The 25,194-nt window shown below is 52.9% G+C and overlaps 1 protein-coding gene across 1 annotated transcript in view; it reads left to right on the top strand.

Moving 5' to 3' along the window:
* Window positions 1-25,194, top strand: part of Vav2 (vav guanine nucleotide exchange factor 2) — a 174,775-nt gene that overhangs the window by 29,348 nt on the left and 120,233 nt on the right. Inside the window, exon 2 of the mRNA XM_059259872.1 lies at window positions 10,786-10,902. Within this exon, the coding sequence (XP_059115855.1) occupies window positions 10,786-10,902 (117 nt within the window). The remainder of the gene's footprint in view (window positions 1-10,785; window positions 10,903-25,194) is intronic.

Raw genomic sequence — 25,194 nt, 5'->3', positions numbered from 1 at the left:
TGCCTGTGCCTGTGATGGGGGGACGGTGGCAGCTGGGATCCAGGGCTGGTTAGAGTTTGGGGTCTTGGTGTGGATCATAGCCTTGTCAAATTCATGATGCCAGGTTTAGCTAGCTTTCTGCTCACTGGGACACAATACCAGACACAATTCAAGGGAGAAGGATTCATTTGCTCTCAAGGTTTTAGTCCTATAATGGCAAGAAGAGCAGTTTGGTTTACCTCATGGCCAGCAGGAGGGAGAAGGAGAGAGGGGAGAGAAGTGGAGAGGGAGAATGAATGCCCCATGCCCCCGGGCTTCCTCCTTGACTCTTGTTCCGTCCGAACTCCAGCCTATGGGATAGCACCCACCACATCTGGGAGGAGGAAGCACCTTCCAGACAAGCCCAGAAGTGTGGCTTAAAACTCTGCTGGGTACTTCTGAATCCAGGCAAGTTCCAATCAGGCTCCTGTACCCCCCCCCCCCCCCCCGCAGTCTACTGAGCCCCCATCGCTGTCCTTGGCAAGTCTCTTCCCTCTTCCTGTTTCAAAGCACCCTGTGGAGTGTGCTGAGCAAGCAGCCCCATGCACCACACCTACCTACCTGGAAGCTGGAGGCAGGGAAGCTGGAGGGCTGGAGGAGAGAGGGCCTGGTTCCCAAAGGGAGGTGGGGACAGAGGGCATGATATGAGTTCCAGAGGGTGTCACTGCCTGCAACATCCGAGGCCTCTAGTGAGGCCTAATCTGACTCAAAGGGGAGAGGGTAAGGGAATGGGAAGCCCCTAAGGAGGCCTCAGGAGGGTGGTCAGGGCCCAGGTACTTTGGGGAAGGAGAACAGTGTCTTGACTTGGCTCTGGAAGCGCTTGTTGCACAGGTTTAGCGTGAAGGGCTCCCTTGTTTTGAACCCCATTTTGGTTTGTTTTCTGGGTCATCTGGATTATTACTTCCTAGGTGTGAGAGAGGCCTTGCAGGCTCAGCCTCTGTGGGGAGCACTGTCCTCCTGTGAGACACAGACTCTTCACCCCTATGGTGTAGTCAGTGGCTCTGGTGCTTTTCTGGCGGTAGAGCACACCCTGGCTTGCCCCATCCCCACCCTGGGTAAGAGAGTTGATCCCTGAGTCATCTCTACATCATCAGGTCAAGGACACATTAGAAGGAAGGAACTTAACCGTGGCATGATGGGCTTGGCACAGTGCCTGGCCCAGCCTGGTGATCATCTGGTGCTGTTTGTTGTTGGAGAAGGTAAAATGCCACGTGGCATTTAAGCACTGATTGTGAATGACACTGCAGTGTGGGGACCTTGGGAAATGGTAAAGGAGGCACATGGTACCCTGGCCCATTCTCCTGCCCTGTTGGAGAAGCCCAGCCATCTAGGTGTGCTGCTTGCTCCTGGCAGATGGATTCCCTCCATGGAGGGCATGCAGACCCTAATAAGAGTGGTAGGGGGCAAGGCCTATCCCTGGCAGACCTGGGGTACAAAGAAAATATCACCTCCCCAGTTCTTACTGGACTGGCCACTCAGCCTTGCAGCCCTGTATAGGAGAAACTTGGCCAGGCCCTGCCTGGAGGCATTGGGCTCATTCCCGGCTGTTGGCACCTCATCTGGATGATGTGTGTGCAGCCGAGGAAGCATACAGGAAGTATTCATGTTAAACCACTCAGACATAATCAAATCCCTATGCTCCTCAGATCAGCTCCTGCCCGTCTTCTCCGCAGTCTGCTCCCGTCAGAGGATGGGCTGGCTGGAACTCTGCTCTGGGAACCTGGCATCACACCACCTCAGCTGTCTCACCACCAGGGCCTGCTGGGGTCACAGTGGTCTTGGGGACAGCCTGGGAGGTCTCAAGGTCCTGTGGGTGACTGTAGGGTGTTGTTGGAAAGTCTAGTTGCAGCCAGACCCAGCCTGTGTGCCTCAATTTCTCTTCTGAGGTCAGCCAGCCAGTGCAGAGGTTGATGTGTGTGTGTGTGTGTGTGTGTGTGTGTGTGTGTGTGTGTGTGTGCCTCTGATACTAGGGTAGCTAAAGTCCCCTCTGCTGGGAAGAGGCAAGGCTGTTGTGTCTGCAGCTGGAAAACATTGATAGGTGCTTTGTGGACATCCATTCGTTTACCAGCTCCTGAGCCCCTGCAATGTGCTGGCCATTATCCAGGGTATTTGGGCCCTAGAGGGAGCAAGTGGCCTCAGTATGTGCCCTGGGGACCGTCTGGCCAGCTTGTCACCCAGGATTACCTGTTTATCTACTCCAAGAGCCCCACATCTGATTCATTCCAGCAAACTAGACCTATTAAATAGTAATGATGCTGTTTTAAATGGTTTTGGAATGAGCATCGCATAAATAAAGCAAGACATTAATTCGTTTTCCCATTTTTTATTGATCAAAGTCATCCCTAGCTGCCAGTCAAAGCTCCGATCAGCAGGACCCAGGGCCCCGGGGAGGTGCAGTGTCACCCCAGCCAGAGCAGACACTGGAAGCAGAGCTGACTTAGCTCCACTTGTTGAAATATTCTGCAAAGACTGCCAGCAGCCACGGGTGTTCTCCTGGCCTTCCTGCAGAGCAGGGCAGTTGCATATGGTGGTCCCCACCTCTCAGAGGCCTTGAGGCTTTGAAAGAGTGCCATTCTGTGTGTGTGTGTGTGTGTGTGTGTGTGTGTGTGTGTGTGTGTGCGCGCACGGGGGGTGGGGGGGCAGAACTGCTGTGCCACTCTTCCTGGGTGTGGCCTTCACATTCCTCCTGGGCCTGTGATGGGTGTGGCTGGTCTCTGGCAGACCCTTGAGTGTACAAAAGAAACATGGGGAGTTGGACTTGGGGAGACCGGTGAGCAGAGGACCTGAATCTGCCTCCAGGGTCTCTGAGTAACGGTCCTCTCCCTCCACCCCCTGGGTGGCTACTCTCTGGAGTTGAGAGTTGATTAGAATCTAGTAGAGGTGACAGGCTTAACTCCACCAGGGTAGATGGTGGGTGGCAAAGAAGGTCCTGACCCATGCCTGGTGTGGCCTAGTGTCAGCCTTAGGTACAGCTCTTAAGGCCCTGATAAGGTTGTGGGCCTTGTCCATTCCAGTCTTCTTTTTAAAATTTATTTGTTTTTATTTTATGTGCATTGGTGTTTTGCCATGGATGTCAGGTTCCCTGGAACTGGAGTTACAGACAGTTGTGAGCTGCCATGTGGGTGCTGGGAATTGAACCTGGGTCCTCTGGGAGAGCAGCAAGTGCTCTTAATCATTGAGCCATCTCTCCAGCGCTTCCCCTCTTCCCCAATCTTCTTTCTGGACCCTTCTGGGCCTGCTCAGAAGATAGCCTATGTCAGTTGTTGCTTATCCTTAGTACTGTGGAGGGGGCAGAATTTGTGCTCGTTTTACAGATTGGAAAGCTGAGGCACAAAGAGGACAAGTGGCCATCAAGTGGGAGTAAGCTTTGGACACACTCTCCCAGTTAGGCCAGGCTATCACCACCAGGCATGCCTGTTATGGGTCTATGGCAGAATGTGGCTGAATCCTGGGGGTTGGGAAACGTGGGACAAGGAGGCAAAGGGAGTGTTGAGCGCTCTGTGTGTTGGTGATGATTCCCAGGGGTGTGGGGGTGTGGGGGTGGGGTGGTAGTGAGGAGAAGTGGAGAAGGTGTGGAGGAGTGATGAGGAAAGTCTTGCCCCATGGAGTCCCCTGTTGTGTCCCCTCTCCCCCATTGCCATTCCTGGAGCTTAGCTGGCCAGGGAGCACCAGGCAGGGACAGACCTGGATCCAATCTCAAGTCATATCTCCCGTCTCACGTCTTAAGTTTCTGCATCTGAAATGGGGTTGAGAAGAAAAGCCCCTTGTCAGGATGGATTACAAGCGTATGAAGGCCCCACGTCTCAGGCGACTGTGAATAGCATACACCTGCTAGTTAGTTACTATATGCAAATGGTTTAAATAATCTCACTGGCCAGTACTGGGTCTATGTCAGTATGAGGGTTCAGGGGAATGGCTGGGCTCTACTCTTAGTAACTCCGTGGTATCTGCTATAGACAAAATTTTCCTGAAAGGATTGGTCTCTTCTTTAAAGAAAAAAGTCTCACGTTTTCCTTCTGTCCTGAATCCTGTACGGGATATCTTACAGTAACAACAATCTGGCTTTGGAGATCAAAATTTCTCAGATCTGCCGCCAGCTGTGTGGAATCCTGGCTAGTGAGCTTGGACAGGCCAGGAGGGGACTTGGAACCTAGGTTTCCTTATCTCTGTAGTGAGTTGGGGCTGCTTTGAGCTGCTCAGTGGGGCACTGATCCAGCGCCTGGAGTTCTGGAAAACCCTGTACAGTGGGGCTTTTGTGGCTGTCCTGAGTCAGCCATGGAGACTCCCAGAGGTCAGAGATGGAAGGGCCTGGTGCTCTGGGCTGAACCCGTGGTGTGGAGATGTGTGGCTCAAGAGCCAGGAGCCAGGTCTGTGTTAGACAAAGGGCAGTCCCAGATGCTCTGCTGTCCTTTCACGGATGCCTAGGGCAGGTGGGCTGACTGGCAGAGATACCGTAGAGAGCCACCCTCCTGGGAAGCACAGAGCAGCCCCCGTCCTTGGGGAGGCAGGACCGTGCTGCTGCTGTGGCTGCACGCCCTGGCCCTGGGCTGCCCGTGACCAGACTGCTAAAGCCGCTTGGTCTGTGAGCTAGAGGGATGGTCTGTGCACCAGGTCTGGATCTTATAGGCGCATGATGGCATCCCATCATGAGGTTAGTGCAGAAACCTGAGATGTGGCCCTTCATCCCCAGTGATCAGTGCCCAGGCCACCTGTGTTCAAACCGCGCACTCCAGGCTTAGGGCCAGTGTTCTAATTCACTTCCCTGTCACTGTGATAGAATACCTCAACAGGAGCGGTTTAGGGAGAAAGAGTATCTCTGACTCCCAGTTTCTCTGTTGGGAAGTCGAGGCAGCAGGAACTCGAAGTAGCTGCTTCCATCCCATTCACAGTCAAGAGCAGAGAGAAATGGATGCTTGTATTACGTCCTAGCATGCTTTCTCCATTCTTAGCGTCCAAGACCCCAGACCAGTGAGTGGTGGCATCCACAGTGGGTTGGGTCTTCCTACCTCAACTAACTTAATCAAGAAGACACTTTTTTACTCCCACTTGATGGCCACTTGTCCTCTTTGTGCCTCAGCTTTCCAATCTGTAAAATGAGAACAAATTCTGCCCCCTCCACAGTACAGTCCGCAGGCTAACTTGATCTAGCCCAGTCGTTCTCGGCCTTTCCAATGCAGCCACCCTTTAATACAGATCCTCATGCTGTGGTGACCCCCAACCATAAAATTATTTTCATTGCTGCTTCATAACTGTAGTTTAGTTACTGTTACGAATTGTAATGTAAATATCTGTGTTTTCCGTTGGTCTTAGGTGACCCCTGTGAAAAGATCTTATGACTCCCCCAGGGGGTCGTGACCCACAGGTTGAGAACCGCTGATCTAGACAGTCCCTTTGAGATGGAGACTCCCTTCCCAGGTGATTTTGACAACTGAAACTAAACATGACTTTAGCTACCTGTGTGGCCTCAGGCAGATGAACAGCCCCGCCCTCCTTTTTTTATGTCCACATCTTGGTGCTGAGTATGGAGCATCCATGTAGAATGTGCTCTGCAGGGCAGCCTGTCCGTCTCACTCTGGCAGCACGCCATGAGCCCCGCAGAGGTGGTGGGGGCTCCACAGCCTTTAGGTTGTCTCTCCTGATGGGTCTCTTCTTCAGGCTGGAGAGGGCTGTTTTATCGTGGTCAGTTGGCTTCAAAGCCCAACGGAGAAGCGGCTGTGGTGGAGCCACTTGGGCTGGGCCTGAAAACTCCCCTCCGTGATGTTAGGCTTTCTGGTGGCTCACATGTGCCCCCCCCCCATCCTTGTCATAGCTGAATGACAGATGACAGTGAGCAGCTACTCAGGCTTCCTGTCCGGCTGAGCCTGGGGAGGTGTGTGGGCTGGAGACTGTGTCCTGGTGCTAATGTGATTTCAGCCTGATTAGATCTGCCGGGAGCTGGCGGGCAGCGAGAGGAGCGGCTGATGTTTCCAGCACAACTACTCTGGGTCCCCCACCACCAAGGTCCCACTAAGCAGCGTGGTTTGGCCAAGAGGTGGAGCCCGGGGAGGGTCAAGGACAACAGGAGGGGCTGGCCTGTGCCCTCTGAGCGTTTTAAACAAACACAGCGGCCTGCTGCTTGCCGCCCGTAGAGAGCCCTATTATTCACAAGAGCACTCACCAGACTTCCCTGAGCTTGAGTGTTGCTTCAGGACACTGTGAGGCCCCTGACTTCCCTGTGAAGGCCCCGAAGGCCATGGCAGGTCAATGAGAAAATGCTGTGTACCCTTGATGCACCCTTGATGGGCGGCCATCCTTGTTCCGTGGCCGCGAGTGACAGCCCCATCATTTGGCCAAGAACGGGGAAGGTCTGCCTCCGTGCTGTCGTTTGCCTGGGCCCCACTCATCCATATCCACTCAGGCTATGTCCTCTGGGCTGAGACGGGCTGCAGAAGCCTCAGCCCTCTCTCCTGCTCTCACCTCCAGCCTTCGGGACTCTGTCTGGAGTCTAAGCCGGTCTCTGCAGTGTAGGAGTGAGTGGCTCAAGCGGGGGGCGGGTCTTAGCCTCATGGCCTCCTGGTACTCGGGCAGTCGGGGAAGAAGGCATCTGAGCTGCACAGACAGCTGCCTGATGCCCTGCCTCCATGGGAAGGGAAAGAGACGGACAGCCAGCCCAGTCCTGTCCTTCCCAGCCAGGTATTCCTCCCCACACCCGGGTCACCCTGGGCCTCAGTTTCCCTAATTGTATAGTAAGAGAGAGAGAGAGAGAGAGAGAGAGAGAGAGAGAGAGAGAGAGAGAGAGAGAGTGTTAAGGGTGGTGTTGGTAGGCAGCAGGTGACCCTGTGCCCCGCAGAACCCTTTCATCTCAAGTGCCCTCCACTCTGAAGCAAATAATGGGCTCGTTCGTGGCCTTTGATGCTGTCTGCTTGTGTGCCAAAGTCCTTAGCTTACCGCCTCAGTTTTCTTTTGTGTTAGATAACATGGCTCATAGCACAGTGGCAGCGATTAAGGCCATAAGTGAACAGGTCGCAGGAAGGGAGGCGAGGTGGTGTGCATGCTGCCTCATGGTAGAGCCTCATGTTACTGTCCTATTTGTCCTTGTCTGTGAAGACAGCCCTCGCCTGTGTGGCTGTTTTCCAGGGGTGGTGCTCTTGAAGGCTAGGTTGCTTCAGTGGCCACTGGTGGGGGTGGTGGTAGGGTGGGTCTAGGCTGAGACTGGGCTGCTGGACAAGGGATCCTGGCCTGTGCTGAGCCCTGAAGAGAAGCCTGGCTTGGTTGACCATGATTATGGTTGGGACCTGTGTAATTAACTCCAAAATGGGAGGCTGGGGAGGAATTAAAATAAATGCTTAGTGGAAATTAGAGAGGAGCTGTGGGCAAAAAATAGTTGAGCCAGGCTGGAAGCTCAGTGCTCCATAGGGCAGGAGGTGGCGCCGGGGACTCTAGGGTGTAATGCCTCCCCTCGTCCCAGTTTCCAGGCTGGGCTGTGTGTGTGTGTGTGTGTGTGTGTGTGTGTGTGTGTGTTGTCGCTTCCTGCAATTGCCTTAACTGTGTTTGCCTGCTGACTTGTGCCTGTCGTAGCAGAAATGTGCCCCCTTGCTGGCGGTGACCAGAGGCTGGGGACGGAGTCTGAAGGTGATGGTTTTCTTGGGCTTCTGAGAGAGACTGTGCCCCAGGCTTCTCTTCCACACTCTGGTGGCTGCTGGTAACACTTGCTGTTGCTGGCTTGCAGCAGCCTCATTCTAGTAGTCTGTCTCTCCCCGAGGCCATCGTCACGTGGCCTTCTGCCTGTGGGTCACACTTTCCACATCTTTCTTTGTAAATCTTTTAATTGTGATATATAAGCATTTATCATCATAACCAATTTTTTCCCTTTGTTTTGAGTTAGGGTCTTGCTGGATAGCCCAGGCCAGCCCAGAATATGCTATTCTCCTGCCTCAGCCTCCCAGGCGCTGGGACTACAGGAGTGGGCCACCATACCTAGCTCTAGCTTCCCCATTTCTAAGCACACAGCTAGATACTTTAGCATAATTTGTGGTAGTGGGGGACTGCTTTCGCGCTCTCCCCTGGGGAAAAAAAAAAGAAAAAAAAATACTTTAGCACATGTATAGCAGCGTGTGTGTGTGTGTGTGTGTGTGTGTGTGTGTGTGTGTGTGTGTGTGTCTCCATCCACCACCAGGATGGCTCTTTCCCAGATTGCTATCACTCACACACATCTTCCTCCCATAAATGCTTTCTGTCTCTGAATCTAGACTCTAGGAACTTCATGGGAATAGACTCCTCTAGGGTTGGCTGCTCTTCAACACCATCGGGTTACAGATGACAGAGACGTGGAACACTTCATGCCCAGAGGTCCTCAGACATTCATGGCCTTTAAATGTAACTGAATTAAAATAAAATTAAATGGGAAATTCCGCTATTCATTTGAATATTTGAAGTACTTGTTGCATACATGTGTCTAGTGGCCTAGCCTGTATGGGACAGAATATATAAAGGACATTGTTATAAAGGGTATTGTCATTCTAGAATGTTCTGTTGTAGAATTCGGTTCTAGGTTAATGGACATCAACCTAGAAAGAGATGTGACAGCAATATCCCATGTGGTCCTGGTTGGACCCTCTGCCGTATTTCTCCTCTCCCTTCCCCTCCCCTCTTTCCTTAACATCCTTTCCTTTTTATTCTCTCTCTCTCTCTCTCTCTCTCTCTCTCTCTCACACACACACACGCACACGCACACGCACACGCACACGCACACGCACACGCACACACACACACACACACACACACACACAGGGTTTCTCTGTGTAGCTTTGGAGCCTATCCTGCAACTCACTCTGTAGAGCAGGCTGGCTTCAAACTCACAGAGATCCTCCTGCCTCTGCCTCTTGAGTGTTGGGATTAAAGGCATGCACCACCACCGCCTGGTTCCTTTTTGTTTTCTATAAAGGCCGTTCTGGTTGTCCTTTATGTAATATAATGTGCAGATTGGGTGGCATCCGTGATAATTTCTTGATTGTGCTGCGAACATGTAGGGTGATGTCATTGTTTCGGGGAATGCATGCTCAGGTGTTTAGGGATAAAGCATACAGTGTGCACAATTCATCCCAAATGTTGTTTGGAAGAAATTACTTAGAGTGAGATGGAGACAGACGGACGGATAGACAGACAGACAGACACACACGCACGCGCAAACACAGAGTTGTGTGACACAGGAACCAGGCCAGTATCGTCTGTAAATGATGACGTCTCAGCCAGGGAGGTGGGCAGTGACCCAAGGCAGAGGCAGTGGTGGCACAGGACGAGGGACTCCGTATGCTCTCAGGAGAGGTGGTGGTACAGGACAGGGGCTCTCAGCACAGCTTGGCTTCTGTCTCCCTGAGCTTAGCAGAGGCTTATGCCGTTTGTGATTCTGGCCTGTTATATCAGAATCCATTCAGTTGTCCAAACTGCTGCTGAGCCAGGACAGGTTTCCTGAGGCTCACTGCAGATTAGCAGTTGGCCCCAGAGGGGCGGGTATTGATTGGCCTAAAGTCCTAGGTTGTATTGGGCTGTGGGTGCTGGTCCTTGCTGCTTGAATGCTGTGTTCAGCTGTGCTGGGTACTGAACGTCTTCTACATACTGTTTGCTCCCTGCCTGCTATCAGAGGACAGTCACTGCCTAACAGATACTTCAGGAGCACGGGCCACTGTTTGTCATCACTCAGACAAGGTTCAAACCAGGAACCCCGGTGTTCCAAAGTCTGTGCTGGGGCCTCCTCCCCTCTGCCTTTCAGTTTCTTTAAATTTTAAAAATTACCCCCCCCCTTTTTTTTTTTTTGTGAGACAGGGTGCTTATGTATAACAGTCCTGGCTGTTCTGGATCTTGCTTTGTAGATCAGCCTGGCCTCGAACTCACAGAGATCCGCCTGCCTCTGCCTCCCGAGTGCTAGGATTAGAGGTGTGCACCACCACCGCCTGGCTCGTTCCTAATTTTAAAGTGTAATTAATTAATGTGTATATATGTGTGCCTGTTTATATGTGCACTGTGTGCATGCAATTCCCACAAAGGCCAGAAGAGGAAGTTGAATCCCCCTGGAACTAGAATTACAGGCTGTGTGAACTTGGTCCGGGTGCAGCACATGCTCTTAACTGCTGAGCCATCTCTCCTGACAGTTTCTTTACAAGGACTAGAAGTTGACTGGCTTGTCACCCCTCCCATACAAGTCAGGGTCAGAGCTGGCCTGGAGCTTGGTGGTGGAGATAGAGGGACCCTGACATTGGTTTGGGAGTTACAGCCTTTTGTTCCTACAGTCTCCTGCTGTGTCCCGCACAGCTCTTTTCCAAGGGCTTGGTTGTCAGTGGCACAATTCCGTTACTGGCTTTGGCTCCTGTGAAGTAATAGGTGTGTGCTGTAAGGAGTTGTGGGTACGCATACACATGAGCGTGATGTGCACATGTGTGAGGTGCTCTGTCGTGCATGTTGGCTCGAGGCCAGCATGTTTCTTTGCTGCTGTGACCATCAGCATTGAGATGCACAGGATTACAGCAGGGCAGGGTGTGGGTTAGCCGGCTGTGATTTGGTGTCATCTGTCACTTGCAAACCATCATGAATGGAAGATAGGAGCCTCAGCCTGGGGGTCCTGAGGCTGCGGTGGTTCTGAGCTGCAGCACACCTCCCCAGCCTGGAACAGGGATTTCTCCCACTGCCAAGCTGCCTCTGTCTGCGTGGGCACGAAAGGCAGGACCTTGTGGCTGCTGTGACGGGTGTTTTCTGAGATACTGTCCCCTTACTGATGTCTCTTTCTCTCTCTAGTTCCTGTGTTTGAAGAATATTCGCACCTTCCTCAAAGTCTGCCACGACAAATTTGGACTAAGGAACAGTGAATTGTTTGACCCCTTTGACCTCTTCGATGTCCGAGACTTCGGGAAGGTGAGTGGGTTCCCTGAGACACGCTTGCACTGGGCCAGGTTGGCTGCCTGCCAATGGTCTGTTGCGCTGTGTCACGGATGGGAAGGTGCTGAAACCAGGTTTGTGTGACAGGGTGGAGCTGGAGGGCAGATCTTTCCTCTCTCAGTCAGGGGAACCACCCGTGTCTAAATCTGGGGGATGTCCTGAAAGCTGAGTGTGTTGGACCTCCCCTGGTGAGGGAGAGGAACCTGAGGCCAGGCAGGTGCGAAGTCCATGGAGGCTGTGACTCATTGGTGGCTTCCTGATGTGCATGGGTATGGAGTGACAGTGTTAGGTGACACCAAAGTATTGGTAACTCATTTTTTGTTTGTTTGTTGTTGTTTTTTCTGAGACAGGGTTTCTCTGTGCAACAGTCCAGGCTAGCCTCAATCTCACTGGCTGCCTGCCTCGGCCTCCTATAAGACACAGTCTAATGTAGCTCAGATTAGCCTTGAACTCCTTGTGTAACTGAAGATGACCTTGAATTTCTGATCTTCCTACTTCTACTTCTTGGGTTGTGTGGTTACAGGTGTTCATTACCATTGGTTTATGCAGTGGTGGGGATCGAACTCAGGGCTTCATACATGTTAGCTAAGTGCCTTAACGACTGAGTCATGCCTCCAGCCCTCTGTCACTTTTTTTTAGGTCAGATCATGACTGTAATGTCTTTTGGATGGGGGACTGAGAGTTGAGGTGCAGGTCTCCTCAAGCCTCCATACTGCCCGCCCTTCCCCCCACGGCTGGCTTGGCCTCTGAGCCTGCTGCTTCTGCCTGCCGATGGAAGAGGAACTGGGTGTTTGAGGAAAAGGCCCATGAGTCCAGGATGTGAATGGGAGAGCAAACTGCGGTTGAAAATGTTGAGAGATTTATTCCTTAAGGGGCTTCTCTGTGATGTGGTGTTCAGAGCCAGTTTAGTGCTCAGGACTAGGCTTCTGGGAACCAATGGCTCCAGCAGGTCTCCTCTGTCCTGGGAGTCTCCTTTTGAGAGTCTGTTTCTATGAGCATCCAGTTTTTAGAGGTTTCTTTTGGCTATAAAAGCATATAGAGGTCACTGCAGCTCTAACTCAAGACCAGGTCTCTAGCGAGCAGCAGATCTTGGCACCATGGGTGTGGTTTGTCAAGCATGAAAGATGCAAGAATGAAGGAGTCATGGAGGCTTGCACCAAGGTTCCAGAAAGCTGCCAAGGCCAGGTAGTGTGTAGCAAGGTCTCTATGTGGTGCATGGAGGTCTTGGCTGCAGGGCAGGTGCAGGGAGTTTGCTGCATTATCATGCACAGACAGAGTTGGGCTTCCCTCTGCAGGGGTGTCTGGGTGGTGCTTTGCTGGTGTCCTGTCCTGTGAGTAGTGGCTTCTCAGTCTGATAGGTCTATTTGGGACTCTCTCTTGGTCTTGTCCCTGCAAGTGGTTGAGATGAATTTGCCGTAGCACTCTGGGTAGGAGGAGCTGATGGCCTAGACACACACACACACACACACACACACACACACACACACACACGCCCCAGACATTGAATAACCATATAGAGAAAAAGATGGGAAAATCTAACCAAACCCGTGTTTGGTTCAACAGCACAGCCCTGGAGTGTTCCGTGTATAATTTCATGTAATTTCATTGTGATTCTAATTTGCTATGGCGGAATGCATGATGTAAGACACATAAATCTGGATTAAGCTCTCATCATCCGATCGGCCAACTGTGTGGTCAAGCTGTTTATGAAGAAGGGTTGCCCTTGTCAGTGTCAGCAGTTTTGACAAGACAGCTCTGGCCCTGCAGTGAGTGCGCTGTGTCTGCTGCATGTGGGTGTGGAGGGGCTTCACCAGGGGCTTTTCCCCTTGGCCTCTAGCCTCGTCTGCCTGGCATTGCCCCAGCATGTGCTTAGGGGAAATGGGAGTGGATTGTGGGCTTGGACCTTGAGTCATAGGGTGGGGTGCTGGGGCTGGAGGTGACCCTGCAGTGCAGACCTTGCAGCCAAGCTGAGGGGTGGGGTCCAGCCTCATGCTCTGCCCTACAGGAGCTCATATGACCAGCAGCCCACCTCTGTCTGTTGCTGCTTCAGACCCTGTCCAGTCCTAAGGGTGGGCTGGGTGGATCAGGCTCCTCTGCTCCACTGCTGGGTAAAGGATACCTAACCCAGTGCCTCCAGACCAGTGGTTCTCAACCTTCCTAATGCTGCAACCCTTTAATACACTTCATCTTGTGGTGATCCTCCAACCATAAAATTATTTTTGTTGTTACTTCTTAACTGTAATTTTGCTACTGTTATGAATCATAATGTAAAAATCTGTATTTTCCGATGGTCTTAGGCAACCCCTGTGAAAAGGTCTTTTTAATCCCAAAGGGGTCTAGACCTACAGGTTGAGAACCACTGCCCTAGACCCTTGCTATGTGAGGCTGTGAGAGGTGGAGAGAGAGAGAATGGATTGGGAGTGGGAAGTGCCCAGGCGGGCTGGCCATTGTAGCGTCCCCTCAGATAGAAATTGATGCTTCTAACATTGTCTGACCATCAGTGCTAGTAGGGACCAACCCAGACTGTCACAGGGAGGTGTCAGCCTCTCCCTTTGCATCTTCCAATTCTTTTGTTTGTAAAAGATACAACGTTTGCACCTTTGGAGGCTAGAGCTTGGTAGCTAAGCTCTGGAACTCTGGAACCCATCAGTGTGGGTGTGTCTCTGCTCTGTCTTCACCGGGATGCAACCTTGCCGATTCTCCAAGCCCCATTTGTAGATAGCAGGGGGCACTGCTTTGAAGGTCTGTCCAGAAGAGTATGAATCTTGGTACCTGCTCTGCCCCTGCAGCCATCTTTGGTCCCTCCAGCCCCCTGGTTAGCACATCTCCACAGGGCTAGACCAAGTTTAGGTGCTAGGGTTGTGTACCTGATGTGGGAGCAAGTCTGTATGTTACAGAGCAGTTAGATGCCCAAGCAGGCTGTCAGAGGTGGGGCTGGCCTGGTTGGGTTTTCTAGATCTTGAGGGTCCTTGTGCTGGGCATGCTGGCTCTATCCTATGTCCTTGGCCTTTCCTCTTCCACTGGGGCTGAGCTCCGTGGGAGGCCGACCACCTCTTGGTTCTGTTCCGTTTTCCTGGTTTAGAGTGCGTGGGAAGGGAGATGCTCGGAGACTCCAAAGGGATGAGGGAACCTTGACCCCATGAAGCCTACCTGATGTCTCCCGCCTTTGTGCCTTCTCTCCTGCTGTTCTGTTGAAGTTGGGCTGGCTTGTGGCGAGAGAGCGTAGGACTCTGTCAGTTCATCCGGGTGAGGCCTGACTCTTGCACGGTCTTGATCTCTTGAACCTTTGGGAAGATCGTGGCTGGCTCTTGAAGCATCGCTTGAAGGATTGGCAAGGAAATGAATCCTTAGGTTCTTGTCATTTTTAGTGTAAGTGTTTTCTTCCTGCTCTTGGTCCTTCACCCTACCGGTTCCAGCAAGTACTGAGGGCTCCAGAAGTTAGTTCCGGAAGTGTCTTTTTGGCTGCCTTCCTGGTGTTTTTCCGAAGAGTTACATTAAAGATAATAGGTTTTAGTTCAGATAAGTCCTGTCCGGGAGATTGCCCGGGGTGGCTGTGCTGCATGGCAGCCAGGCTCTGGCTGCTGGGCCTGGCGGTGAGGTGCCTGCCCACTTAGTGATGTCATCTGCTGGCCTTGTCCCTGCCATGCGGTCTTTTTTCATTTTCGTGTGTCCTATCTGGGCCATTGTCTGTTCAGTTGCTGGGGCCCAGGGTGCGAGGGACAGGGACACGCTATAGATGGCCACCCCATGGCTTCTTTCTGAGAGTTTAGAACAAAAAATCCCTTTGGAAGTTTGGTAGGTGCCCTGGAGAGGATTCTGTTTGCTTTCTTCTGAGATCTCAGCTCCTAGACGTTACACACCACCGGGATGGTAGCAGCGTTGCTTCCTCCCTGGGATTTGGGCACTGTGTGTTTGTCAGCTCTCCTCTGTGCTGACCTGTCTCTTCCTTCTTCCATACTGTGGAACAGGAAGTTGAGGCTCACAGAGAGAGAGTGGCCAGCTTCCTGCTCAGGGTCAATGGCCGGGTACCTTTTTTTTTTTTTCCTTTGAGATTCCCACCTCTTCAACTTGGCACTGGGAGGTCCAGCTCCATTGCCTGCTGAGCTGTGATGGTCCCTGAGCCTTACTTCTACATCTGTCCAGTCACTGCTGTGTTGTCTCCTGTGCGCAGGAGGTCCACAGCCAGGCCTGCACTGTAGAGTTCCCTGGGCAGTGCTGGAGCAGGGAACAGAGAGGGACAGACACCTGCCGCTCTTTGTCTGTGATGGGAGCCGCTACTTTTGAGCATTTTAACCTGCCTCTTTAGGTTGAGGTAAAGGTCACAGGGTCTCAAAAGGTAAAGTGTGTGCTTTGAAGGGTCAGGAACAGGAAGGAGGGAGGAAGGCAGAAGGGAGAGACAGAGAAAGGGAAGGTCGTAGGGTGGTTTCTGTCAGGCTACCAGTCCCTCCCTACTCACAAGTACCTGTTACAGAGTCGTCCTGCCTGGTATACCCTGCCCCCATACTCTACACCTCTCCAGCCCCTGAGCCTGGCTCCCCTTCCCCCAGCTTCTCTTCCCTATATAACTCAGCCATTTGGCTACATGCCCTTTTGATCTCTTGGTTCCAATGAATTCTTTTTTTTTTTTTTCCCCCGAGACAGGGTTTCTCTGTGTAGCTTTGTGCCTTTCCTGGAACTCACTCTGTAGCCCAGGTTGGCCTCGAACTCACAGAGATCTGCCTGGCTCTGCCTCCCGAGTGCTGAGATTAAAGGCATGCGCCACCACCGCCCAGCCCCACGTGCTCTCTTGGTTCCTAGGTGTTCTCTTTGTGCCCCCCAACCCTTCCAGAGGCCTCTGGTTGTGTCTGTCTCATATCTACAATAAACCTTCTCCTCAATCACACCTGGGAGCAGTCATGTCCCCATTTTTTCATTCAGTCTCCTAAGAGCAAAGTGTAGGAGGCTGTAGTTCTTGCCTGCAGGAGAGAAGCTAGGCCCACTGTGTGCTTCTGGTTGTCTAAGGATGGTCTTGTGGCACCCCCCCCCCCTTTTCTCCTGCTTCTGCTTGCTCACCTCTGCAGCCAGCTGACCCAAGCTGCCAGGGAGAGCCCCTTAGACCCCACCCATCACTGGAAGGCCTTTTAAAATTTTCAAGACAGAGTTCTTCTGTGTAACCCTGGCTGTTTTGGAATTCATCCTGTTGATCAGACTGGTCTCAAACTCAGAGATCTGCCAGCCCACCTGTCTCTCTGCCCCCTGAGTGCTGGGATTAAAGGTGTTCACACACACACACACACACACACACACACACACACACACACACACACCGGCTTTTTTTGGTTTTTATTTTTAAACTGGAAGATCTCCCAAGCCTCCCTGGGCCTGCTGGGTTCTCCTCTTAGCTGTATGCTGTCCTCTTTGTCTCCTTCAGACCCTGGCTCTGCTAAGTGAGGCTTGCCCTGCAGGTACAGTTGACAGCCTGGCCTCTGTTCCTGCTTTCTCTCTTCCTGGCAGCGTCCTAAGTGCCTGCTCACTTACATCACTTACACTGTCCACATCCCAACGGGGGATGAGTTCCTGAGTTCCTGTCGGGAAACGGCGCACCAGAGCCTTGGTGCGTCTGTATGAACTTGTGGTATGACAGAGGCCTGAGCCTTATGGTGGGGAGTCTTGCAAGAGGCATGCAGCCCTGACTGTTCCAGGAGGTCTAGTCTCACTAGGGACAGGAGGCTGGTTTTTCCCTTGGTAGAGCTGTGGTTTCCAGAGTAATCCCTAGGTTACTCACGCATGTCCCAGCTGGGATCTCACCTGGAATCTGCAGCCCCACCAGGTGGTACTGTTGACACCAGCCTGATTTCAGATAGTCACCTACTGAGGGAGCAGCTGGGTGGGTCACATGGCGGTGTACTCCTAATCAGTGGGTTCCTTGATTCACTAGAAAAGTCACTGCATTTCATACTTCTGCAGCAGTTGACCTGGTCCTCAACAAGACCTGGGCGTGGACTGACAGGCCACTACATGATTTTGGCATTGCTTACCCAGGTGCCTAGGCTCCACCCAGCAGCCTCTGAGCCCCTAAGTCCTCTCACTTTCGTGGAGGTCATGGCTGCTCTCTGCCTGTCACTGGTACCATATGCTGAGTCCTTTCCACTCAGGAGTGCCTGCATCCCACAGGAACCTGAAGGAATGGGAAGTAGGTTAGTGAGGAGGCCAGACGGTGGCGTGGAAGCTGGGGTGGTGGTGGTGGTGGTGGTGGTCAGGTGGTTTGGGGGCTATAAGGCAGTATGGAGGTCAGGGGCCAGTGTGGAAGCTGGCCAGCGCCTGAGTAGTAGTAGTAATATGCCTGTGCCTCAGGAGAGGGTGCTCCAGTGGGTCTTTTGAGAGTGTAGGACACTGCATAATGCCTGTGGCTTTACCGATGGCAGGCATGCAGGCCGGACACGTCTCCCCAGCTGTGGATTTTTAGCTTCTCCCACTGAGGCTGGAAGTAGGGGGATGATGGAGCGCTGTCGAATTGCTCCAGCCCGGCCTTTCTGGTGTGGCATTTTCGGCAGGAAGAGTTCTGAAGAAGCTCGAAGCAAGAGTTTGAAAGCTTGGTCTCATTGCAGCCAAGGATGTCATCTCAGGTTCCAGCCTGGTGGGGGTCTGAAAGGGCGCAGGTGGGTTGCTAGTGGAGCTGGTGTTATGCTGTGGTGGTGGGAGGCAGAGCTTACCTGCCAGTGCCCTGCTGTGCTTATCAGAGCCTTCAGCTCTCTGTCTGTCCCACCATTCCTCCAGCAGTTTATGGGCCCCGTGCTTATCCCCCTGGCACTGGGCGCCCCTCTCCCTTCTGATCCCAAGCAGGCATCACTAGTTTATCTAACACTCTCCACAGAGCCCACAGTACAGCAGGCCGTGCCTCTGACAGCCAACTGTAGCTGACGCAGAAGGAAGCCAGCTTGCCTCCTCCAGACCTTGGTTTTGTCCCCTCGCTTTGACCTACCCCCTCCCACAGTCATCTGCTGCTGTTGAAAACTTGGCATAGGAGGGGAATGGGCCGAGGGGCATATTTGCTGCTATTTCCAGCAGCTAGGTAAAGTGGGGCAGCTGAGAGATTTTGAGTAGAAGCGTCCTAAAGCAGACCCCAGATGTCATTGGGCTTGACTTGAGCTGATCCCCATGTTGCCGCTGTAGCATTCCAACCTGGAAATGGGTGTAAAGGCTCTTCCTCCCCCAGGAACTGCTGGAGGAAGAGGCCAGCTGAGGCAGCTGCATGTCTTTCTGTGGTGTGCCCTCTAAGTGGCGCTCTTGGGAGTCACGCTGGGATTGTACCTATGTTGACCAAGTGGGCAGGGGTACCCCCATGGCCTGTTCCAGCTGCCTGGAGCGCTGGCCTTACCAAGCCTCTGATGTCATGTTGCACACCTGCCATCCCGCCCTGCTTACTGTCAAGTGTGTGGAGGGATAGTCTCTGTAACTTTGGTGTCTGTGTGTATGGATGGGTCTCCAGCCCTATCTGGTCAGAGACGAAAGCAGCAGTAACCATGGGTATTGGTCAGACATCCCTGATCTCCACACCCAGGCTTCAAGCCTCCTTGCGTCTCCTCATTTCCCCCCCTAATATTTGTTCAGGAAAATTGCTGAGTGGACTTGGTGCTCTCCCGAGGTACTCTGCCGCTGGCTGATGGTTCTCACCAGCCCCTGCTGTGCCAAGTTCATTTGCACGCCTTGGCTTAATGCTGTCTGGGAGGTACTTGGGCCTTTTTGCAGCATCCATTCCGTACTAATTACTTATTAAAATGCAGCCACCATGGAGCGGAGCAGCCTCAGGGCTCCAGGCAGAGTCCTGGCAGGGGCTGCTGGCAAGGTCTTTCCAGGCCCTGCTTGGAAGGATTTCCTCCACACCTCTGCTAGTGGGTGTCACTTCAGGAGTTATTAGTCCACTCTTTCAGGGGAACTTGATGATCAGACATGCTGAGTGTGTATGTAAAAATGCGGGCCCACACACGCGCGCGCGCGCGCGCACACACACACGCGCACGCACACACACACATACACACACACACACACACACACACACACACGGTCTGCCTCTGCCTTTTAACCGCCAATGGGAGCGTTGTGTCTCTCATGGTCCTGGGGATGGAACCCAGGGCCTTTTGCATGCTGGACAGGCACTCTACTCCTGACTGCACCCAGCTCTGAGGCTTCTTCCACTTTGCCTGCTCTTTCAGGCAGAAACTACTTCCTTCTTGCCTGCTGGGAAAGGAAGGGAGGTGGAGGAGGCTTCTGGATCAGTAGCTGAGACCCTGCTGTCAACACTAGCCTTGTGAAGAGCTGTGTGGAGGTCCACTGGCCTTGCTGGGAAATGGGCAAGGTTTGAGGCTGAAAGTTTGAGTCTGAGAGGAGTCCACAGCTAAGGATTGGTACCTCTTTTCCAGTGTTGGTGATGAGGGGCAGGACTCTGTTTTGGAGGCCATGGTGATGAGTTAGGTGCTGGTACCCACTTGGGGCTTATGACTCTTGGCGTTCTAGAGTTGTTGAGGGCAGTAAACCAGAGGGATGGAAGCAGAGGGAAGGGCTGGGGAGCTTGTGGGGGTCTGGGTCTAGATAGAAAACCCAATCAGTATGCTGGAGTGCGGGTGTGTGGCACAGGAAGGTCCTGTTGGCCTAGGCTTCATGGACGACCCAGCACTGCTTATTGGAAAAGACTCCTTATTCCACGGAGCAGGACTGGGCAAGAGTTCCTTCTGAGCTGTGAGAACTTGGGTGGCCTACGACCTTCTCCTAGGCTTTTTGATGCTCATGTCGGTAAAGGGAGAAGCTTGACTGATAACACTGATTAATCCTGATTGATTGGTAGTGGCTTCCTGGAACAGTCAGTCATGGTTGCTGAGGCTCAGCTATTGATGAGTGATATCTGCCCCAGCTTAAGGTGAGATGTGGGGCCCTGTCAGGTCTTATGTTCATTCTTGTGGACGAGCTGGTCTCATACTGGTGGTCATTTGTAGGGTGAGTCCTCAGGCAAGCTCTCATGGTTGAGATTCAGCCCTTCTGGTAAGAGCAGGCTCATATGCTGGATGATGTCTGCAGTGCTTATGGTGTGTATGGAGTTAAGCTGAGAAAACTAGATTTTTGGCAACTGGTATGGTTCAGTGGCCAGATGTAGTGGCTGGGTTTCCTGGTCTTCCTGGTGGGGGATGGGATGGGCATTGCATGGAGGATGGGCCTTTCTGTTGTGTCCTCTGCTCAGCTCAGCCTGTGCCAGGGCACACAACCTCAACTATTGGAAAGGCAGAGCCCAGGCCCACTGCGTGGTAGTGGGCCGTGGTGGGGCAGCAATGGCATGGGTAGCCGAGCTGTTTATAGAGGACTTCCTAGTGGAATTTCTGGTTTTGATGGGCGGGGTGGGAGCTGCATGTACAATGGACGGGAGGCTGGGGATATACAGGCCCAGCAGGTGGCCAGCTCCGTCTAGCGTAGGCAGGACAGGGTGGGGTGGAGCATGACTGAAACATGGGCTTTGTCTTGGTTGGGATTTTTAGGAGGGTGATCCTGCCCTGCAAAACTACAGGCCAGGGCATCAGGGTTTAGTAAGGGCACTTGGGAAAGCACGGCTGAGGCCCTGCACAGTGCCAGGGTACCGGGAGGCTGCTCTACCTGTGGACCCCTCCCTGCTCACTTAGGATTTGGCTCTGAGGAAACAGGAACCCACCCCCAGGAAGCAGCCAGGGACAGACTCTAGATGTGCTACGGCACACATGGTGTGTCACTGATTGTGTGCTCATTACTGCTCTCTCTGTACCTCAGTTTCTCACGTAGTCTGCAGGGCCACCCTTCCTGTCCTGTGTGCATCCATTAAGAACAAGTCTCTGCCGTTTCTTGCTTTGGTGTCTTTCTACCCAGCTGGTTCCCACCTGGGGATGAGGAGCCTGGCTTTTCTGCACTCATCCCGGTGGCAACTGGTGCAAGGCTTTTTCTTTTTGGTTTTTGTCCACAGTTAATTAAGCTTTAATTGGCTAATTGTTTCTCCCCAGTGCCCCAAGCATTAATTGTGTCTGGTGAAGCCTGACAGTTGGATGTTTGTGGCAGAAAAATCTGAATGAGACTAGGAAGGAGAACAGAAAAAAGAGCAAAGTGTAAGTGGCTCCTTGTGATGGTGTCACTTCTGGTCACCTTGGAAGACCTTTCTCGGGGTGCGTTGCTTGTTCCAAAGGTCAGTAGGAGTCTGCCGCCAGCTTGTGGCCAGCCAGTGGCAGCCTCAGCTGTGAGGTCAGGCCTTCTGGGTGGAGAGTCAGGTCTCTCTGGACTCACGAGGTGTGAGCTGTGAGCTTGGAACAGAGATCCCTGCGGTGCTGTGGAACACTGGGTCTGAGCTCTGGATGTGCGGCACCGTGCCTGAATCCCTGCAGTCGGGGTGATGTGGGGAACCATGCTGGTCTCCCGAAGTTGAGATGATGTGGGGAACTGTGCTGAAAGTGTGCCGTTGGGGTGATGTGAGGTTCCATGCCCAGTCCTCTGTAGTTGGGGTGATGTGGAGCATTGTGCTGAACTCCTGTAGTTGGGGTGATATGAGACACTGTACCTGATCCCTGGTGATGAGAAGTATGAGGACCCTGGGCCCCCTCTGCTTTGGGGCATTTTCCCAGTTCTGGTTCCCTCTTCTCAGATATGTCTAGGCTTTTTGTCCAGTTGACAAAAGCCAGCTACCAGAGTCTGCCGAGCACACCTGGCTGCCCTTAGCCAGAGGTGCATACCGCACTGCCAGCTGCCGGCACGTCCAGTCAGCTCATGTCCTTGTGAGTGAGCACTTGTGGACTGGACTTGGCAGGAGCTTGGCAGGTCTGGGCAGGTCAACTGAGATGGCTTGTGCTTACCCAGGCCTGGGGCCCAGTGGGGGAGGGGTCATAGTGGGGGAGTTGTAGGCACCTGTAGGGATGTGGTAGGGCTAGTTCTGGTATTGGAACCCCAGGATGCTGAAGGATGGAGGCCCGATGGAAAGGAGCTGCTGAGTGTCCGAAACCAGGGCTGCTTCTTGAAGGAGGGTTGGTGCTTGGCGTGGCTCAGTGGGCATATTAACATGGCTGAACTGGGCGATTCACTCATGGGAAAACTCTGGGCAGGGAGATTGGGGCTACCCTTGCTCATGAGACCATCCTTAGCCATGGCTGAAGTGTGACTGTTACAGGCTCTGCTTGGCCTTCTAGCCATGGTAGTCCTGTGGTATCAGTGACATCCTCATGTAGTCCATTGATGGCAGCTGCTGTGCCCTGTGAGACTTGTCTTGAGGTGCGTGCGTCCCCATGTCTCCTCAGAGGTGTAAGTGGTTATAGGGTGTTCCCTCTTGGCTCACCACCCGAGTCCACAGACCGAGGCTCTCGGGCAGGCGCTAGCTCACAGTAAGAAGGGCCTGAGCTCTGGGATGGAGTCTGTGGTTACAGTCCTCAGATATTTGGTGAGAATATGTGACCAGGAACCTGGCCTTGTGACCTGAGGGCAAATCTGAAGAACCATCCATCCATCCCTGATGGAGTCCTCCAGAGAGGATGGGTGGTGAGGAGACAGCCTTCCCAGGTCCCTGCTGTCTCAGACCCCGGCACTTAGCTATCTAGATCTTTTCATGTCCTCAAGGTTGAGGGCAGAGGTTTGGGGAGACCTACTGAGTTGTATCCCTAGCTTTGTCCCCTCTAAGGATCCTTTCAGAAGCGCCCCCCTCCTTCTCCTCTTGGGGTTGTACATTTCCAAAGATTACACATATTAAGCCAATGACATTGTTAAATAATTAGTTTTCTCACTTTTTAATTAATCAAAGGCTAATTATGAGCTTTATCTATAATTAGAGTTTCTGACCCCCACCTGATGGCTGTGCCTCACACAGAGGGCCCTTGAGGCCAGCCGGGAAGGGTAGGCACAAGTTAGGCTTTGGGGTGGGTGTGATTAGGGTATGTGGAGGCCCTGGGACCTTCAGGGACCCTCCCATCAACCCTTTTTCCTCTCAACAGCGGGCGCCTGTGTGGCTGGTACTTGTGTCGTATGGCTGGTGCCGCACAGGGAGCGGCAAGCGTTGGGCTGCAGTCCGGAGCCTAGTTGGGCCTTTGTGTTGGCAGCAGGGTGAGGTTGGGGGACTTCTAGAAGGGCTGGCTGCCCTCAGGTCACAAGGCCAGGCACCCAGAGGGTACATATCTGCATAGATCTCTCTGGCTGGCTGGCTGGGTGGGTGGAAAGGGCTCGGGGCACCTCTATCTGGTGACCACCTCCTGAGATGACTGGATGCTTCAGTCTGTGGCGGGAGTGACACAGGGCAGTGCCAGAGTGGTGAGACAGCCCTTAGGGGCCTGCGAGCCAGTGCGAGGCCGTGGGGAGCCAGGCCTGCTTGGTGGCCTGCTGTGGGCTGGAGGCCGAACCAGCTCTCTATACTGACTAAACCTAGAGGTTTATCCTCAGGCAGCCCTAGCTGGGGTGATAAAACAAGGCTCTGCCTAACTTGTACTGGCAGATAGATCCCTGCCTGGCCTTCCTCGCTGTTTCTTCTTTTTGGTTTTTCAAAACAGGGTTCCTCCGTGTAGATTTGGAGCCTGTCTTGGATCTCACTCTGTAGCCCAGGCTGGCCTGGAACTCACAGAGATCCGCCTGGCTCTGCCTCCCGAGTGCTGGGATTAAAGGCGTGCGCCACCGCCGCCCGGCTTCCTTGCTGTTTCTTATCTGTGGAGATAAGTAGAGTTGAGTCCAGTAGAGTCATCTTGGCCCAACCTGGCTTGATGAGTACTTGCCAGTCCCTCCCTGTTCTGCTTGGGGTTAGGGCTAAACAGGCCTTTGGCCTGCTGATTTAGGGTTTGGCAAAGAGGAGTACTGGCATGTCTGGGCTGTGCAAGGACAGTGGAACACTGGCCTGCTTTGTGCAATGTGAGGCTGTGGGATTGTTGGTTCCTGAGTAAAGGGCTGGCTGGCAGGTGGGAGAGGCGTCTACTTGCCCACCCTGGGAGACCATAGTGTCTGTCTGTCTGTCTGAGTTCCTTTGCTTTGCTCACCTTGAGCACACCCTGTCCTTCTGATTCGTACACTGCTTCCAGCTTGCATTCATCACTGATCTAAGACTGAAGTATTTTAGCTGGTGTCCAAAGTGTCCGAGAGCTCTTTCTCCCTCCTAACACAGGTAGAATATTCAAGGTCCTAGTCCTGGTGTGTGCCCTCACTAAGCTTATAGCTCTTGTTTCATGGCTTAGAAAGAAAGGGAATTGGTTGTTTCTCTGACCACTGGGGACAGCCAGGCTCAATGTGCCTGGGTTTCTGGAGCCCTTCATCCTTGGGTAGTCAGGGGTGGGCAGCGACAGGCCCAGCAGATCCCACAAAACCAGTAGCCCTTGGTGTGATTTCCAAGCCAGTTAGACCCTGGACAGGGGTGAGGTCCAGAATCAGGCCATTACTTCCCTTTAGTGCCTGCCTTGCAACAGTGTTTTGAAAATGAGGTTTGGGGAGGCTCCGGTGTTGGGTCCATGGAAGACTCCAGAACAGTACACAGGCAGGGTTTGACCCTTCAGTGAACAGCAGGAGTGTGGGAGCACAGCGGCATGGCCGTAAGGGTGGTTCACAGGGAGGCTGTGGACTGACTGAAGGCATGTTATGAGCCAGTCTGGCCTGGAGAGGAGTGGAGAGCATGAAGTGTTGAAAGTGACTTGAAGATACAGCCGTCATCCCTGTCCTCTGGGGACTGTGGATCCCAGGGCCTGAGAACAGGATTTAAGGATTTGTGTGTGTGTTAAACATGTGACCTTGGGCATGAACTTGCTGGGAAAAACTTCACTCTCCCCCTTCAGACTTATTTTATTATATTTTATTCATGTGTGTGTCTGTGTGCGTGCAGGTATCTTAGGAAGCTGGAAGAGGGTGATGGATTTCCCAGAGCTGGAGTTACAGGTGGTGGTGATCTGCCTGATGTAGGTGCTGGGAACAGAACTCAGATCCTCTGCAAGAGCAGCAAGTGCTCTTAACTGCTAAGCCATCTCTCCAACCTCATTGCTGCCCTTGGTTGAGGTAGAGTTTCATGTAGCTCAGGCTAGCCTGGTATTTGCTAAGAACCAGAATGTCCTTGAATTTATAGACCTCTGCTTCAGCCTCTCAAATGCTGGGATTGGGAGTGTGTTCCATGCAGCCTGTCCCCTGTCTACAGTGCCAGCCTTGGGGACCTGAGAGGAGTGAAGTAGAGCCAAGGTGAGCACAGGTGAGGACTGCCACTGTCACCACAGTAGGTGGGGCTCAGGGACTCTTGTCTTTCTGTTGCCTACTCTCATTCACATGCCTCAGAGGGTGAAC

This window comes from Peromyscus eremicus, chromosome 4 (genome assembly GCF_949786415.1).
Source record: "Peromyscus eremicus chromosome 4, PerEre_H2_v1, whole genome shotgun sequence".
Lineage (NCBI taxonomy): Eukaryota > Metazoa > Chordata > Mammalia > Rodentia > Cricetidae > Peromyscus > Peromyscus eremicus.
The sequence above is the reverse complement of the archived record's forward strand: the minus strand, read 5'-3'. Positions and strand labels throughout refer to the sequence as shown.